Below are 18,957 nucleotides of genomic sequence, written 5' to 3'. Positions count from 1 at the left end.
GAAGTGAAGCTAGAGTTAATTCTTCCAGCTGAGGTTTTAATGTAGCTGGTCAGAGTAAAAGTGATGGATATACTGGTAATCCCCGATATTTGAGACAAGGTGTCTCGAGTAAAGGAAATGTACCTTGTGCAGCAGGTACAAAATTAACACTTTGGGAAGTGTGAAATTAATGAATGTGTTTATGTGAACAGAGGGGACACAGAATTGTGAATCGTCCCTAGAATCAGTTGTACTCAACAATTTTCCATGATATCATAGTGTCGATTCAGCAGAGTTATGGACTTAGTAGTTTGGTCGGATTGACCGTGAGTACAAAGAGATTTGATGAGTTATATGTTCAGCTGTACAGACCATGAGAAGTGGATTCGACTGACACATGAGAAATTGGTGAGTTATAGGCTCGGCCGTGCCGACCACGCGGAGTGGATCCGGCCGACGTATTATTGAGATAAGAGTTGAATCAACCGTATTGGTCATTCTAGTTGACTTCGGCTGATATATTTCTTATGATGTATGTTATTACCTAGAGAGTAGTAAATAAATGTAGTTGAGACGAGTGTATGTATTTTGCATTGAGTGACAAAATAGTAATGTTATATCTTTGTGAGTGGTTGCCTACTTATCGAGACAACGATGATTTATCAGTATTGCGGGCTGCAGACCGTAATATTAATAACTCATTCGTGGATTCGTTAAGCAAGCAAACCGGTAGATTATTTTATGTTAGTATTGTACTTATTTGGAATGCTTAGTAGTAATAGAATATATATTGTATCAGTTAATTCTGTTCCATTAGATTGGTTGGTTATAATTGTGACAAGACGGAATGTTAAGGGAAACCAGTACTTTCCATCGATCTGGATGACCAGAGATTACTTTTGTAAGTATGCAAAGTGGATTAAGTTCAGCCATTATTTATGCTGTGAGAGCAAAGAGATTGTTTTCGAAAGGCTGTCAAAAATACTTAGCTCATGTGGTGCTAAATGATGTTGTTTGGAGTAGTGTGAATAATGTCGAAAGAGTTAGACTTTTCTTGATGTCTTCCTTGAAAGTATACCTGGATTGCCTTCAGGCAGAGATATGAGGTTCATTATTGATTTGTTGCCAGGTATAAATTTATATTGGAGATTGGTTCAGGATGAGTTAAGGGAATTGGAAATTCAGTTGAGAGAATTGGTTGATAAAAGTTTTATTCAACCTAGTACAACACTTTTGAGGAGCCCAGTTTGTTGGTGAGGAAGAAAAATGGATCTTGAGACTGTTCATTGATTATAGACAATGGAGTCGGGTAACGATTGAGAACCGTTATCCATGGTGATGTACTGATGTTTATTTAACCAGCTCAAAAGTAATTGCGAAGATTCAAAGATTGAATTGAGATCTGGTTACTACCAATTGAATATTATAAGTGACATTGATCATAAGATGGTTTTCTGGACTCGTTATAGTCTTTATGAAGTTTGGTGATGCTATATGGATACTCATGCTGTTTTATGAATTATTGGATGAAGTATTCCAATAATGCCTTGATAAATAGATATCATTTTTCATTGACGATATTCTGGTATACTCTAAGCCAGAGCAGAGCAGGTAAATGTAATAAGTCGATGAAGCAAAGATTGAGAGAACGTTGGTTGTATGCTAAGTTTAGCAAAGGCTAAAGTTAAATGAATCAAGTGACATTCTGAGAATGGTTATATCTGCTTAAGGTACTCAAGTGAATCCTTAAAAGATAGCAGAAATTGAGAATTTGGAACAACCACGAGTCGTAATTGAGATTTGGAATTTCTTAGCTTACCAGGCTATCTTGGATGGTTGTGAAAGATTTTTCAGTCATTGCGTTGTCATTAACGAGACTGATGAGAAAAGAGGTTATGTATGAGTGGGAAGGAATTGTAAGCAAAGGATTCAACAACTGAAGTATTTCCTCACTCATGCACGTATTTTAATATTCCCAGAAGATAGCGATAATTATCGGTATATGGTGATGTTACATTAAATGTTCTTGGATATGTACTAATGCAAATGTTAGGGTGATTGCATACGTTTCACGATAAATGGAATCTCATAAGATGAATTACCCTACTGGTGATTTGGAAGTCACGATTACCATTCTTGCTGTGAAGTTATGGAGACATTATATTTTAGTGGGAATGCAAGATTTTTTTTTTTCGAATCCAAAAAGTCTTCAATATCCATTACTTGGAAGGAATTTGATATGAGGTAGCGAAAGTGAATTGTATTGCTTAATGAACATGATTGTACGATCAGGGTGATCGTAAAGTTTGTTCTAGCTGAAGCACTTGGTGAGAAGACTACAGTAAGATTAATATCTGGCATGTTTGCCAAGAGTATCATCTTGTGGATTGAAAACCAACGGAAGAAAAATTAAGAATGGAAGATCGAGAAGAAGTTATACTTGTTAAGTAACAAGTTAGTACATTTACCCCAGTGTTGAGTAACAACCTTTCCCAGACAGTGCAACACTACTTATTTGTTTTATGGAAAAGAGAATTAGATTACGGAACTGCTAAGTTTCTTAAGTATGTTGGTTGTGCAGTTTCCGAAGTAACGCCATAAGGACCATGAAATGTGTCACGTGAGTCGGTTTTTGATGACTTGTGAATGGAATGTTTCTGGGTAGAGAAAGATTCGATCGAGAAAGAGTTTTAGTAGACCCTGAGACTATGGATGAGTCTCCTCAAAGTATTCAGGTGATTAAGTTAACCTGAAGTAACCAGGAATGGCAAAAGAGATCAACAGATGGATATGCCACTAATCAAGTGTGTAAGGTAAATGGTTTAATATTTTTGGAAATTTCACCATGAACAGAAATAGTAAGATTCAGAAAGGGAGACAAGATAAGTCTTGAATACATCAGTCCGTTTTGATCATTAAAGGAATCGACGAAGTTGCATACAAGTTTGTGATGCCTTCAGAATTGGCTAAGGCACATAATGTATTTTGTGTTTGATGCGTTGTCACTAGGTGGCAGATTTGTCACATGGGATTATGGTGTAACTATTGAGAATTAAATTGGATTCGACTTGATAAGGAACCAAGGACGACTTTGGATTGGAAAAAGAAGGTCCTGAGAATTAAGACAGAGTAAGTAGTAAAAGCTTTGTGAAGGAAATCATTCAGTAGAAAAGTAGGTGGGAGAAAGAGAATCGGATGAGAGAGATTTACCCGAAGCTATTGTTGGAGTATGGTTGATTTAGTTGGTTGCTGGAATTTCGGGGACGAAATTCTATAAGGAGGGGAGATTGTCACAGCCCGTTCCAAAATATTACATTCGTGGCTGTGAATGGACGAAATTGCCCTTAAGAAATACTAAGTATGTGAAGCTCAAGTTGATAATTATCTAAGTTCCTAAGTTTTGAAAATAAAATGGAATTTAATAAGGATGGAACTTAGATTTTTAGGTTAAAATTTTGTGGTTTAGAGTTGGGGATTGGAAAAGGACCACGTGGGATCCCCATTCCTTATTTCCCTCCCCATTTCCCGTATACTGTCCTTCACACTCTCTCTCTCTCCTCCCTCACGATTACTCTCAGTTCTCTCTCCCTCTCCTTCGAACTCACACGGACCACCACCAAAACCACCCTAAATCTATACCAACGTCAAGTTTGAGACCACCATTGGAATCCTGAGGACTTCACGATCACGTTGGTATCCATTTCAGGTAAGTTTTACTTCGGAAAACCTAGATTCTAAACTCCCCATGAAAGTGTACTGTTCATGAGCTTTGAATTGGTTGATTTTTAGGACAATCCAAGCTCATAGTGAGCTTAGTGAGGTCCCAAGGAAGCTCGGAGTGCTTCGTTGGAAGTTTTTGGACGTAAGAACACGGAGATCGATAAGTTCAAAGTTTGGCCGGAGCTTTCGAGGCGTTTTCCGGCGAATCCCCGGCGAGTTAGGAGTCGAGGTAGGTATCAATCTCTTCGTCTCGTCAAGTAATACAACTTTCCTTTTTGTTTCACTCAATTTCGTTGAGTATTGAAGAAGTTATACTCATTTGAAAAATACCCAGTTTCCGGCGACCTCCGAGGCTTTCGAGGCAGTTTCCGGCCAAACCACGGCGCACTAGGTATTTTGAAAGGTACCATTCTCTTTGTCTCTTCAAGGGCTACAACTTTCGTTTTTGAATCACTTGATTTCGTTGAGAAATGACAAAGTTATGGCAATTTGAAAAACTGCCCAGAAAACGGCCGCCGGAAAAACCAGTCCGGCGACCCAAGGAAGAAGAAGGTGCTACAGTAAAAATAAAAAATAAAAATAAAATTATTTTAAAAATATGTCGACGTCCGTGACGTCGAGTAGATCACTGTGGTATATTCATATACCTAAATTGAACACCGTATGAGAAAGTTATTGAGGATTGTTGGTTAGGTGTTCAAATAACGTTTTATAGTTTTCACATTTAGGTGAAAATGTGAATTGATGATCCGACCGTTGGATCGTCACCAAAATTTGATACGTTGTAATACGTAATATTTGAGGATTATTGGAACTTACAGATTGGGAATCCGAGTTACGGATCTTCCGGAATTGGAATTGTAAGTCCATAATATAAAATGTTAACCGTCACTTAGTTTTGGAAATTGACGGAGATCCGACCGTTGGATGGTAATGAAATTTTAGGATGTTGTCCTAGAGGTATAATGTGGACCTCTGGAAGTTATGGATTTAAAATCTGAGTGGCAGATCTTCCGGATCGATCAACGTAGTGACGTATTTTATATAAGTTATGTATTCTATCGATATGAATTCTGAGCCTGGATTTGATTACTATTCTAGGCGGCGATCGTCATGACGCCTTGATGTGTGGTGCTAGGGAGTTGTTGGACGAACTCCAGGTGAGTGGGCAGTTTTGTTTTCCGTATATATATATACTTGACGTTTCCCAGAAATTGAATTGAAATGAAAATATGTTTAAAATGAAATGCATATGAGTTATGTGGAAAAACGGGAAGTGAAATACCATGCATAGAATTGATATGAAAAGTATATAGAAATGTGAGTTGAAATGCCATGCATGAATTAATATATGATGCATATGTATGAATTGGTGCGGTGGACGCACATGTAAGAATTGATTTATGATGCATATGTATGAATTGGTGCGGTGGACGCACAGGTAAGAATTGATTTATGATGCATATGTATGAATTGGTGCGGTGGACGCACAGGTAAGAATTGATTTATGATGCATATGTATGAAATGGTGCGGTGGACGCACAGATGAGTATTTAATTACTGTTATGATGATGATGATATATATTGAGCTCAAATCCTGCACCATGGTTTAGTGCTTATAGTATTCACCGCATCGCACGCTCGCCTTGGATCCAAGTAGATGCTAGTCGTACAGTCCACGCGGAGTGGGTACGACAGACCAGTCGCGAGAGTGTTAGTGAGATTCCGACTGGTGGGTGACCTTAGATTATGTGCACAGATGATTTATGAGAAGCACTAGAGCGTAACTTGCGTGCAGAAGGCCGGACGGGTCACAGAGGTGACTCCGGTAGAGTGATAATGATAGATTTTGAGCTCTAGGTTCAACCGTACAGGGCTATTAGAGGGCCTACGGTTGATTACTTTCTTGCACCTGATATGATTATGTTGATGCATTCATACCTTATTACTGTTGAGATGATGTGGCATGGCATAATTAATATGAGAAATGTTGAGATGACATGGCATGGCATGATTGATAAAGAGATAATGTTGAGATAGTAAAAATGAAGTTTTGAGAATATATATGTATATTTATATTTTACATTTCTGGGAAAGTATACAGGTTTTACGGAGAGGGGTTACAACGTTTTGAGAAATGTTTGGACTTGGAAAAGAATTGTTTTACTGACCCACTCAATTTTGGTTTTGCGCCCCTCCAGGTTCAGGAATCACAAAGGTGTGGTGACTACGAGGAATTCGACGGTGTTCTGACAGATTGGACAAAAATTAGGACTCACCTTCGGGTGTATCAACTTATAAATTGTATAATTAAAGCTTCCGTACTGTGCAAATGGTTACGTCACTCTCACGTGACGGCCAGCATGCCCTCCTTCGGGACGGGGTGTGTCAGGAAACTTCAAAAGATGGCAGCAGAAAATACTGTTTTATTTGACAACTTCGAATCTAGCTAATGTCATGCATGAGACTGTGCCTAGTGCAGAAGGAGATGATATTCCTGCATAAACTTTGAGGGCTATAGATGCTTGGAATCATAATGATTTCCTCTGCATAAATTATATTCTCAATGCATTAGATGATTCGTTGTATGATGTCTATGTGGTATGCAAGGTCTAAAATATCGATATTATCCCGATATTTCCATCGAAATTTCCGTGTTTTTGGAGTATCGATATTTCCGATATCATTGATATTTTAGACCTTGATAGGAACTCTATGTGGTACTAAGTCACTCATGTATCTTACCATGCAATGTATGAAGTGTAAAATATTGTACTAATTCATTATATATAAATGATTATGGTGTGTTTAAACCTCTTTCATTAATTATTACATATTTTCTACACTCACAATGTTTGCCAACTCGCTATAAAATCAACTTAAATCAGTTAAATCCATCATGCAATGCATTTCCTTCCAATTTTTTTGTGATAAACTAATAGATAATTGACTAAATAAACATCTTGCAAAGTTTCAATAAAAATTTCCAAGTTTATCTTACAATTTCCGTGGTTTTTATTCAATTTTTATCGATATCGATAATATCTCGATATTTTCATCGAAATTTCCGTGTTTTTGGACTACCGATATTTCCGATATCATCGATATTTTATAGTATGCAAGACAGCTAAGGAACTTTGGGAATCACTTGAGAAAAAAAATATAAAACCGAGGATGCTAATTCAAAGAAATTTGTCGTGGGCAAATTTTTGGACTACGAAATGGTGGATTCAAAGTCCATTATCTCTCAAACCGAAGATCTCCAGAAAATCATCCATGACATTCATGTTGAAGGGATAGTGATCAATGAGTCTTTTCAAGTGGCGTATTTCATAAAGAAATTGCCACATTCTTGGAAGGAGTTCAAGAATTATCTCAAGCACAAACGTAAGGAGATGACCCTCAAAGATCTCATTGTAAGGTTGAGAATTGAGGAAGATAACAGAAAGAATGAGAAAGGCCGGGTTTCAAGTATGGAAGCGAAGGTGAATGTTGTTGAAGGAAATTCATCAAAGCAAAGGCTGAAATTCCAGAAAACTAAGAAGAAGGAAAAGAATTTTGTCCCTAGTGTGAAAGGCAAAGACTTCAAGAAAATTAAAGGAAGTTGCTGGGTTTGTGGAAAGCTAGGTCATAGGGCTTAAGAATGTCGCCATCGAAGGGATCAAGGTCCTGGAAATCAAGGCAACAACAACGACGCAAACCTGATTGAAAATTATGTGGATGCATTGGTTGCAATGATTTTTGAAATCAACCTTGTATCTAACCACATTAAGTGGTGGATAGATACCGGTGCAACTCACCATGTATATGGTGATAAAAATATGTTCTCTTCATACCAGAAAGTCGAGGGGAACGAGCAGTTGTTCATGGGAAATGCATATACATCTGTTATGGCTGGAATAGGGCAATGTGTTCTGAAATTCACTTCTGGAAAGGAATTAACCCTCCTTGATGTGTTGCATGTCCCCGATATAAAGAAGAATCTTGTTTCTGGTCCTATTCTTAGTAATAAGGGATTCAAACTAGTTTTTTAGTCCAATAAGTTTGTACTAACTAAAGGGGGAATGTTTGTGGGAAAGTGTTACCTTGTTGATGGATTATTTAAACTAAATGTACTTGCTAATGCTATGAATGAAATAAATAATGCTTCTGCTTATATTGTTGATTCATCTAATTTATGGCACTCTAGGCTAGGACATGTAAATTTTTGTTCTCTTTTTAGAATGCATAATTTAGGTTTGCTGCCCAAACTTGACTATTTAGATAATGTTAAATGTGAGACTTGTACAGAATCGAAATTTGCAAGTCAAAGCTTTAAATCAGTGCATGAAAAATCCAATGATTTATTAGACTTAATTCATAGTGACTTGTGTGATTTTAGATCATATCCAACTCGTGGTGGAAAGAACTATTATGTAACATTTATAGATGATTTCAGTAAGTATTGTTATGTTTATTTACTTCATAGTAAAGATGAGACCTTGGATATATTTAAAACATATAAGGCAGAAGTTGAGAATCAACTTAACAAGAAGATTAAAGTTATAAGGTCTGATAGGGGAGGAGAATATGAGTCTCATGCCCTTACTGAATTTTGTGCCACACATGGCATAATTCATCAAACAACAGCCCCCTATACATCACGACAAAATAGTGTTGCCAAATGGAAAAATAGAACTTTTAAAGACATGATCAATTCCATGTTGAATAGCTCTGGGCTTCCACACAATTTGTGGGGTGTTGCTTACTACAAATAAAATTTTGAATCGAATTCCAAGAGTCACCATATGAATTGTGGAAAGGAAGAACCCCAACGTTTAAATTGCAAGTGTGGGGTTGCCTAGCAAAAGTACAAGTCCCATTGCCAAAGAGAACAAAATTAGGGCCTAAAACTATAAATTGTGTTTTTATCGGTTTTGCATCTAATAGTTTAGCTTATAGATTCTTAGTTTTTCATTCCGAAGTAAGCGATATACATGTCAATACTATTATAAAATCTATAAATGCAATATTTTCTGAGGATATATTTCCATACAAAATGGGCAAGTCTAATTTCTTGAAAAAGAGATTACATCATGATGTATCCGAGGTTAATAACGAACCTAGAGAACATGATGATGGTTCATCCTCTTCTAGAGTTCAAGAATAAGAAGAACTTAAACCTAGAAGGAATAAAAGGACAAAAATTCGAAAAGACTTTGAGCCTGATTTTGTGACCTTATTAACTATGGCAGAACCTCAATCATTCAAGGAGACCATGTCCACTCCTAAAGCTCAATTTTGGAAGGATGCAGTTAATAGTGAAGTAGATTCCATTATGCAAAATCATACATGGGAATTAGTCGATTTGCCCCTGGCACTAAGCCAATTAGGTACAAATGGATATTTAAGAAGAAATTAAAACCATATGGTATAATTGACAAATATAAGGCTTGCTTGGTAGCTAAAGGATACCGTCAAAAACATGGTTTGGATTTCTTTGATACATAATAGCCTGTAACGAGAATTACTTCAATAAGACTGTTGATTGCTATAGCTGCACTCCATAACATGGAAATACATCAAATGGATGTAAAGACTACGTTCTTAAATGGAGACTTAGATGAGGAAATATATATGGAACAACCCGAGGGGTTTGTGGTTAAAGGTCAAGAACACAAAGTTTGTAAACTTATGAAATCACTATATGGGCTTAAACAAGCTCCAAAGCAATGACATGAAAAATGTGACCATATTATGATAAATGAGTGTGATAAGTGTGTATACGCAAAAACTCAAAATAATGCTTGCGTTATGTTGTGTTTATATGTAGATGATATGCTTATAATGGAAACTAATAAAAAGATAAGAAATTGGACCAAGAAGATATTGAAATCAAGTTTCAATATGAAAGATCTTGGTCTAGCTAATGTGATTCTTGGAATAAAAATCAAAAGAAACTAAGAAGGTTGTACTCTCACACAATCCCATTATATAGAAGCTACACTTAGAAAGTATGGTCATTTGGAAAGTAAAGATGCAATTACTCCTTTTGATGCCAATAGCAAACTTAAGAAAAATAATGGTGATGCTATATCTCAACGTGAATATTCACAAGTTATTAGAAGCCTTATGTACATTATGAACTGTACAAGGCCTGATATAGCATACTCAGTGAGTAGACTGGGTACATATATGTGCAATCCTGGGCATGATCATTGGGAAGCTTCAATTCGAGTACTGAGATACTTAAAGCATATAATGAATTATGGATTGCATTATACGAGGTATCCTCCTGTGCTTGAAGGATTTACTGATGTGAATTGGATATCCGATAATACTGATACGAAATCCACAAGTGGATATGTATTTACTTTGGGAGGAACAGCAATATCTTGGAAATCTTCCAAACAAACGTGCATAGCCCGATCAACAATGGAATCAAAATTTATAACTCTTAATGAGGTTGGAGAAGAAGCTGAGTGGCTAAGAGATTTTTTGGAAGATGTTCCCAAATGGCCTAAACCTGTAACGGCAATATGTATAACTGTGATAGTTTAGTTGCACAATATCGAACTAAAAATAGTGTATACAATGGGAAGTCTAGACAAATTAGACGAAGTCATAGTACAATAAAGCAATGGCTCTCTAGTGGTGTAATTTCTATTGACTATGTCAAGTTAAAAGATAATATTGCAGATCCACTTACTAAAGGTTTATCTAGAGAGCAAGTTAATCATACATTGAGAGGAATGGGTTTAAAGCCAATAGAGTAAAATGAAACTGTCAAACGGAAACCTAACCTAGTTGATTGTAGATCCCATGGTCTAGGTTCAATAGGCAAACATGTTTGGCTAGATTCAAAGAAGAAACACACTTACATACCCATTCCTATGATGGAAGAAGTGTGGTGATTGCTGATGGGTGTAGGATACATTAGTTTAATAATATTGATACTTGTAAATCAAGTGAAAAAGTAGTAGCCTATTCTTAATCATTATCATCTATATTAGAGTAAATGTGGGATCGCATTTATGAGAATTACATGGCTACATTTTCTAAAGCTCTCATGAATCTAAGATTTGTTCAGGACCAAAAAGAACACAAACATATGAATTTGTGATGTGTTGGTGTGGAATATGTTTTGCTTATTGTCTTGGTTTACTGCGGAGATGAACAGTTCAAGATTTTATATTCACTGCGTCATCTAGTAAATCCGATAAGTATATACTAAGGTAGGTTCAAGTCCAAAAGACACATCTCTTAACGTATGTCACATTTATTATTTACTCACGTATCTTAGTTTCTCTAAGACCACATAGTTGTATCAAAATGTGGGGTATTGTTGGAGTTTTGAGACTCTTAGTGTCCCACATCGGGGAACTTTTAGTTCCTATTGCCATTTAAATAGGTCTAGTCCTTTGTTCTAGTAATTAGAACGTGGACCATTTGGAAATGGATTGAAAGCTTGGGCCTTATGGTTGTGTGGATTAGGTTTGTATAATATAACCTAATACAATTAATACTAGCATATAGGCACACAGACAAAGTGTGTGAATTTTTTTTATTTTTTATTTTTTGAAATAGAAGGAGAGAGGAAGAGAGTGATAGAGAATGTGGGAGTGAAAAGTATTTTTTGTTAATTAGAGATATATTAGGATTACATGTAGGTGAGGCCTTGAAAAAAAACAACAAAATTTGGTTGTGTGAAATTACATTTCTGTCTCATATTTCTTATTCATGTTCTATTTTAATTAGAGGGTTAAACTGCTAATTTTATAGGGTTTTGGTTGACAATGAATGTTGACACACCCCGACCAAAATCAAGGCATGCTGGCTGTCACGTGAGGGTGACGTAGTCATGTGCACAGTGCGGAAGCAATAGAGATATAAGGAATTACGAATGAATGAAAAACCAAATCAACTAGAGTACTAGATAAGATAAGGTGCAAGTGTGAGATTAAGTGTGAAATACATAATTAGAGCATAAATAACCTAAGTGTAGTCAGGCGAGACAAGTACTAATTATACAACACCCAAAAGTGACCCTACATTTATGATGTTTTATCAGAACCACCGTCGAAATCCTCGTGAGCCACCAAAGCACTTTTACTTAAAACCTGGAAGGGAGCAAAACGGAAAGTGTGAATGGGCAAAAACAAAGCTTTTCAAAATCATTTCATTTCTCAAAAGTTCTAACCCCTCGCTGTAAAACCTGTATAAGTTCCCAGAAAAATAATATATGTTATAACAGAAATCATGCTCAGGATGAAAATCCATATAAATATACCATGCCAAGTATCTCAATGAAATGCCATAAATAATTCAGTTAAATTGTATCAAAGCCAGATGTCATATCAGCCGGCTCCACCTATGTGACCTGCACGGCTGAGTCTATAGCTCATAACCAATCTTAATCATATCAAATCAAATCCTGCACACGAGTTGGAACCACCTAAAGTGGTTTGTACGACAAGACTAGGTGTAAAATAAATATGCTCTAATGCTACGATCACGTGAAGGCTGTGCGAATAATCGCGGGTCACCTACGAGTCGGAACCACCTATAGTAGTCTGTACGACAAGCCTGTGCACCTAACTTGGATCTAAGGTGAGCATATGGTGCGGGAGGTGAATATCATGTGAAGGACTATGCCCTAACTCTAGGCGGGAGCACTAACACCAGGGTGCAGGTTTATGAGCTCTCAATACATCACACATAATCACATCATATCTCGCATAACTGAAGCAATCTCATATCTTTAATTTATGAACTTACCTGGCATAAGCATGCCATCATTTTCTTGAATTCTGAAGTCTTTCTTTTTTCCCTGATTTCTAACCTGAATTATTTCATAGGTCTCTTCATCATCCATCTGGGCTTCAAGTACACGATCCATTAAAATTGGCCTGACTTGAAATTTGCAAGTAAGGCTTCTTCTCGATCTTCTACTCCTAACATCACTCCAGTGGACCTTAAATCCGCAAGAAGAGGAACATGACAAGCGTATAAAACATTAAGTCTAACTGGAGTCTTCCTATTAAGAGCATCAGCCACTACATTCGTACGACCAGGGTGATACTCAATCGTGTAATCATAATCACTAAGCAACTTAATCCACCTCCACTGCCGAAGATTAACATCTTTCTAAGTAAAAAGATACTGAAGACTCTTATGATATGTGAAGATCTTACATTTCTCACCATAAAGATAATGTCTCCAAATCTTCAAGGCAAAGATGATAGTTGCTAACTCCAGACCATGAGTAGGATAATTCTTCTCATGAGGCTTCAATTGCCGTAAGGCATAAGCAATCACCCTACCATGCTGCATGAACACACAACCCATACCATTTAAGGAAGCATCACTGTAGACCTCAAAATTACCATTATCATTTGGGAGTGCCAAAACAGGTGCATGAGTGAGATAATATTTCAACTGCTGAAAACTTTACTCATAATTATCATCCCACTCAAACTTAACCTCTTTTCTAGTTAACCTCGTTAACGGCAAAGCGATGATTGAAAAATCCTTAACAAACCGTCTATAATAGCCTACTAGACCAAGAAAACTTCGTACCTCAGTGACGATTCAAGGTTGTTCCCAATTCTCCATATCTGCTACCTTTTGAGGATCTACTAGAATACCTTGAGCAAATATAACATGTCCCAAAAATGCCACTTGATTCAACCAAAATTGGCATTTGCTAAACTTAGCATACAACTGATGTTTTCTTAATTTCTTTAACACCAAAGTAAGATGTTGAACATGCTCTGATTTAGACTTAGAGTATACTAGAATGTCATCAATAAAAACAATGACAAACTTGTCTATATATTGCTGGAATACTTGATTCATCAAATCCATGAAAGTTGCTGGTGCATTCGTTAATCCGAATGGCATCCTTAGAAACTCATAATGACCATAACGAGTCCTGAAAGTAGTCTTAGGGACATCCTCACTGCTGATCTTCAACTGGTAGTAACCAGACCTTAAATCAATCTTAGAAAACACACAAGCACCTTGAAGCTGATCAAACAAATCATCTATATGCGGCAACGGATAACAGTTTTTAATCGTTACCTGATTTAATTGTCTATAATCAATACATAGCCTCAAAGTTCCAACTTTCTTCCTTACAAACAAAACTGGAGCTCCCCAGGGTGAAGTACTAGGCTGAATAAAACCTTTATCGATTAATTCCTGCAACTGGACTTTCAATTCCCTCAATTCAGCAGGAGCCATTCTATATGGAGTCAAAGATATAGGATCCGTACCTGGAAGAAAATCAATAGTGAACTCCACATCTTGGTCTGGCGACAATCCAGGTAAATCATCAGGAAATACATCAGGAAAATGCCTGACTACTCGAACATCCTCCACACTACTATAAGCAACATCATTCATCACTACATGAGCTAAATATCCCTGACAACCTTTTGAAAACAACCTCTTAGCTCTTACAGCAGAAAAAACACCATGTCTCACCCACAAAAGTAACTTCAGGTAATCCAGGACAATGGAAAACAACTGTTTTCCCATACAAATCTATCTTGGCATGATTATAATGTAACCAATATGTGCCTAAAATTACATCAAAATTAACAATATCTAACTGGATAAGATTAGCCGGCATGACCACCTCCTCCATCATCACTGGACATCCTGGATATACACAATCAACATAACATCTCATCCCTCTAGGCATAGTAAACTCTAAATCATACCCTAGAAGTGTAGGATGAGATTGTGTCACTTGAGCAAATATATGAGAAATGACAGAATGCGTAGCACCATAATCAATTAAAACTCTAGCAAAGTGACCAAGAATGTTTAATGTACCCATGATCAAGTCTGGATGATTTTGAGCATCCTACAAAGAGATATTGTTAATACGTCCATGAGCTTATTGTCGTCCCCCACGACCTCTATTAGCTTGATTACCTCACCCCTGCACACCTCGTCCCTGACTTGGCTGACCAGATTGCCTTGAAGATTCGGCATTACCGAAAGCAATCTCTACTTGCTGGGGCTGTCCTCCCTGATACCACTGAGATCTGCCAGCTAGAATGGAAGGATACGGCGTATACCCTCTAGGATACTGAGAATACCCACTTTGGTAATAAGGATCTTGTGAATACTGATATGGTCTTAGAGCATAAGGAGCGACATTGCCCTGATAATGGTAAGCACCATATCGACCCATCTGACCATAACTACCAGACCATGGAACTTGCTGGATCGGCATTGGTGGTGGCATAGAAGGCTGCTGGGGCCTCTGCTAACTCTGGGGACAATTTATAGCTCCATGTCCCAACTGCCCACAAGTAAAACATTCACTGCTGCCCCGCCTACACTCTAAAAAATGCCTATTATTACATATGCGGCACAAATGAGCACTTTCTCTTCCAGAATCTCCCTGCCTCTGAAATCTATGACCCTCTAAAAATCTACCACCTCTCATCTGACCAGTAGCACTAAAACCTCCGCTAGAAGAACTGGAACTAGTTCCACTTCTTTTAAAGCTCTGAGTCTTGCGAGGTCCTTGAGAGGACTGACCTTTACCTTTATCATCTATCCTCTGATTCTCATCATTTTCTTCCTCCTCACTATCGCTGAGCATATTCTTAGAATCTTCAATTCGTAGTAGAACCTTAAAAATTCTTGATAAGTAGCACGGGAAGCTATGGTCGTCATAGTACGCCATTTCTTTTTAGTAGCTAATCTGAAGTGACGAAGCATCTTAACCGGATTAGCAGCAACCTCCGGATGATAGCGAGATAAGTCAGTAAACCTCATGTAGAGTATTAGCAGTCATCTTCCCCTACTTCATATTCATAAACTCTTGTTTCTTGCGATCTATATAATCTGGAGGAATAAATCTCTTATAAAATAATTGCTTAAAAACTTCCCAATCAACATCTTCCTCTGGTGACAACTGATAAAACTCCTGTCTCCACCAAGATGCAGGCTGCTCACCTAGAAACCAGGTAGTCGTCTTAACCCACCTGTCATCTGGAAGATTTCTCTGTCTATTCATCAAACAGAAAGTCTTCTCAAGATGATTTATCCATTTCTCTGCTCCTTCAGACCTTTCGTTACCTATAAAATGACTCAACTTCAAATTATGAACAGTCTCAAGAGGTGTCTTTTGCGGAGGACGAAGAGAAGATTGAATAACATTAGCAATAGCTTCCCCTAACTGAGTGATATCGGGGAAACTAGACTCAACAGAAGGACGTGGATCTCTACGAGGTGACATAGTTCTGACAGAATACATCAAAATAATTAGAAGATTCACAAGATATGTAGGATTGCAAACCTAGGCTCTGATACCAAAATGACACACCCCGACCTAAATCAGGGCATGTTGGCCGTCACGTGAAGGTGATGCAGCTATGTGCATAGTGCGGAAGCAATAGAGATATAAGGAATTACGAATGAATGAAAAACCAAATCAACTAGAATACTAGATAAGATAAGGTGCAAGTGCGAGATTTAGTGTGAAATACACAATTAGAGCATAAATAACATAAGTGCAGTCAGGCAGGACAAGTACTAATTATACAACACCCAAAGGTGACCCTACATTTATGATGTTTTGTCAAAACCACCGTCGAAATCCCCGTGAGCCACCAAAGCACTTCTACTTAAAACCTGGAAGGGAGCAAAACAGATAGTGTGAGTGGGCAAAGACAAAGCTTTTCAAAATCATTTCATTTCTCAAAAGTTTTAACCCCTTGTTGTAAAACCTGTATAATTTCCCAGAAAAATAATATATGCTATAACAGAAATCATGCTCAAGATGAAAATCCATAGAAATATACCATGCCAAGTATCTCAATGAAATGCCATAAATAATTCAGTTAAACTGTATCAATGCCAGATGTCATATCAGCCGGCTCTACCTACGTGACCTGCACGGCTGAGTCTATAGCTTATAACCAATCTCAATCATATCAAATCAAATCCTGCACACGAGTCGGAACCACCTAAAGTGGTTTGTACGACAAGACTAGGTGTAAAATAAATATGCTCTAGTGCTACGATCACGTGAAGGCTGTGCGAATGATCGCGGGTCACCTACGAGTCGGAACCACCTATAGTGGTTTGTACGACAAGCCTGTGCACCTAACTTGGATCCAAGGTGAGCATATGGTGCGGGAGGTGAACATTACGCGATGGATTGTGCCCTAACTCTAGGCGGGAGCACTAACACCGAGGTGCAAGTTTATGAGCTTTCAATACATCACACATAATCACATCACATCTCGCATAACTGAAGCAATCTCATATCTTTAATTTATGAACTTACCTGGCACTTACCTGTGCGTCCGCAACACCAATCATGAATGTATGCAACTTCTAATACATAAATAAAATAGGCAAATACTTTGCATGGCATTTCAAAACATATAATCATTCAAATTCATTTTTTGGGAAAAATCTCAAGTATATAGGTATATACGGAAAACCAAAAGCCCACTCACTGATATGTTAAAGGGTCGTAGCCCCTGAGTCTCTATTGATGACGCTTGTCCTCAGGATAAGTCTCACCTATATGCGAAATAACTAAATAAACGTTATTTAAAGCACATATACAAAACTAGGAAATAACTTCTCATATATTGCTCAAATGGGGTGTTTGAATATACCACCATGACCTACCCAACCTCAGGAACAACCCCAAATTTTTAGAAAAAAATTTTGAGCACCCACGCGCCCTCACACGCCGACCGAGGCACGGCCAGACGTGCAGCCCACGCGTAGGCATGTGCTTGGCACACCAAACGGATTTCCTAACGGCGTTAGGGAATATTCCATCAAAAATCAAAATATGCTGTTAGAATTACCTGACGGCGTTAGAATATTCCGTCAACTTTGATGGAATATTCTTTTCCTTCTTCCTTGGTTCGTCGGAATTCGGCGCTGGTTACAGCTGCGATCGCTGGAAATTGGAAAAATTTTAAAACTTCATATCTTCTTCATTTCTCATCCAAAATTCACGAAATTTAAACCAATTGAAGCTTAAGATGAGAAGAACATATTCATACCACTTTGGGGACTTAAAACCAACAGAAAGTTGCCTGAAAAACCTTCGATATTTCGGCTAAACCTACAACTCGCAAAACCTAGACTTCCTGACATCCAAATCACTTCAAAATTACTCTTTAAAATTACTCCTTGAGCTTCGTGAAGATGTTTTAAGGATCCCTATAACCTTAAAACTCCTTGAAAACTTCACGATTACGAGTGCATGAACATTACTCCAAATCGGAGTTCTTGGGTTCTCGGGTTTTCGAGGGTTTCACATACTACAATTGGTATGGATGTGTTATTGACTTCACAAGGAACACAAAGACCACCTTCACAGCCTTGATCCGCGCCTAAAAAGGCTGGTTTGAAATTGATCGTACAATTGTACGGATAATGGATGAAAACCGAGAGACGGAGGAGAGAGAAAGGTCAACGGGTAAGGGAATAGGTTGGTGTGTGTGTGTGTGTGTGTGTTCCAGTTTGCAGCTAATCACAACAAATAACAACCATAATTTTTATGTTCCAAGAGCTTAGGAACTAATTAAATTAGTCTAAAACCCAAACTCAAACCACAAACATCACACAATGTACTCAACATCCAAGGGTATTCTACACATTTTACATAATCATGGAATATCTTTTGGGATGGGCTGTCACAAATGTTTTATTTATTAGTAGAGATTAATTAATCAAGACAAGGGCATTGGGCCTTGGGACCTTGGAAGTTAAAATTAATCCAAGTTCATTAATTTTAATTTCAGATTAAGTTTTTTAATTAACATATTAATTAAGAAACATTTGATTAAGAGACACAACTCTTAGAAAGAGTTGTGTGTTTTCAAATACGCTCAACATGTATTTGAAAGGGTGTAAAACAACCTATATATTTGCAATCACAGATTCCAAATAGGATCATCCTTTTCTTCCTCTTTCTCTTTCGTACAAAATTTTCAGTGAGTAAACACACAAAACAATTCGCTAGAATTCTATAATCTAGTACGGGTTATAGAATTAGGTAGTTGTATCATAGTCGAGCAGACGTTATAGAACCACAAGCACAAGAGTGGGACAGAAATACTGTTCGAAAGACATAGCTTTTGCTCTAGCCTCTACCTGTGGTTAATCAAGTTAGTACCAATTTAATTCCTGTATTTATTCCTGTTATTTCATTTTGTATAGCAAGTATTTTTTGTCAATAAAGTATTTCAAGTTCTGTTATATCTGTTATTTTTTATTTATTTT

General features: G+C 37.4%; 1 protein-coding gene and 1 long non-coding RNA gene across 2 annotated transcripts; both read left to right on the top strand.

The window, feature by feature from the left end:
* The first annotated feature begins 3,225 nt into the window (after positions 1–3,225).
* On the top strand, positions 3,226–6,047 carry LOC139194478 (uncharacterized). Its single transcript, XR_011579359.1, has 5 exons — positions 3,226–3,685; positions 3,769–3,928; positions 4,034–4,102; positions 4,801–4,859; positions 5,901–6,047. It is a non-coding gene; the product is annotated as an uncharacterized lncRNA (long non-coding RNA).
* Positions 6,048–6,920: 873 nt separating this feature from the next.
* LOC139194728 (uncharacterized) lies at positions 6,921–7,733 on the top strand. Its single transcript, XM_070819634.1, has 2 exons — positions 6,921–7,310; positions 7,539–7,733. The coding sequence occupies exons 1-2, from the start codon at positions 6,921–6,923 to the stop codon at positions 7,731–7,733; spliced, it is 585 nt and encodes a 194-aa protein (XP_070675735.1).
* Positions 7,734–18,957: the final 11,224 nt, after the last annotated feature.

Source organism: Malus domestica, chromosome 03 (genome assembly GCF_042453785.1).
Source record: "Malus domestica chromosome 03, GDT2T_hap1".
Lineage (NCBI taxonomy): Eukaryota > Viridiplantae > Streptophyta > Magnoliopsida > Rosales > Rosaceae > Malus > Malus domestica.
Note: the sequence above shows the minus strand (reverse complement) of the source record. Positions and strands in the feature narration are given on the sequence as shown.

Bases quoted from the DNA above. Each gene is read 5' to 3' on its own strand.
- LOC139194728 (XM_070819634.1), top strand. From the start codon at position 6,921: ATGGTGGATTCAAAGTCCATTATCTCTCAAACCGAAGATCTCCAGAAA. The intron at 7,311-7,538 runs GTTTGTGGAAAG...TCTTCATACCAG, and splicing joins AAATTAAAGGAAGTTGCTGG to AAAGTCGAGGGGAACGAGCA.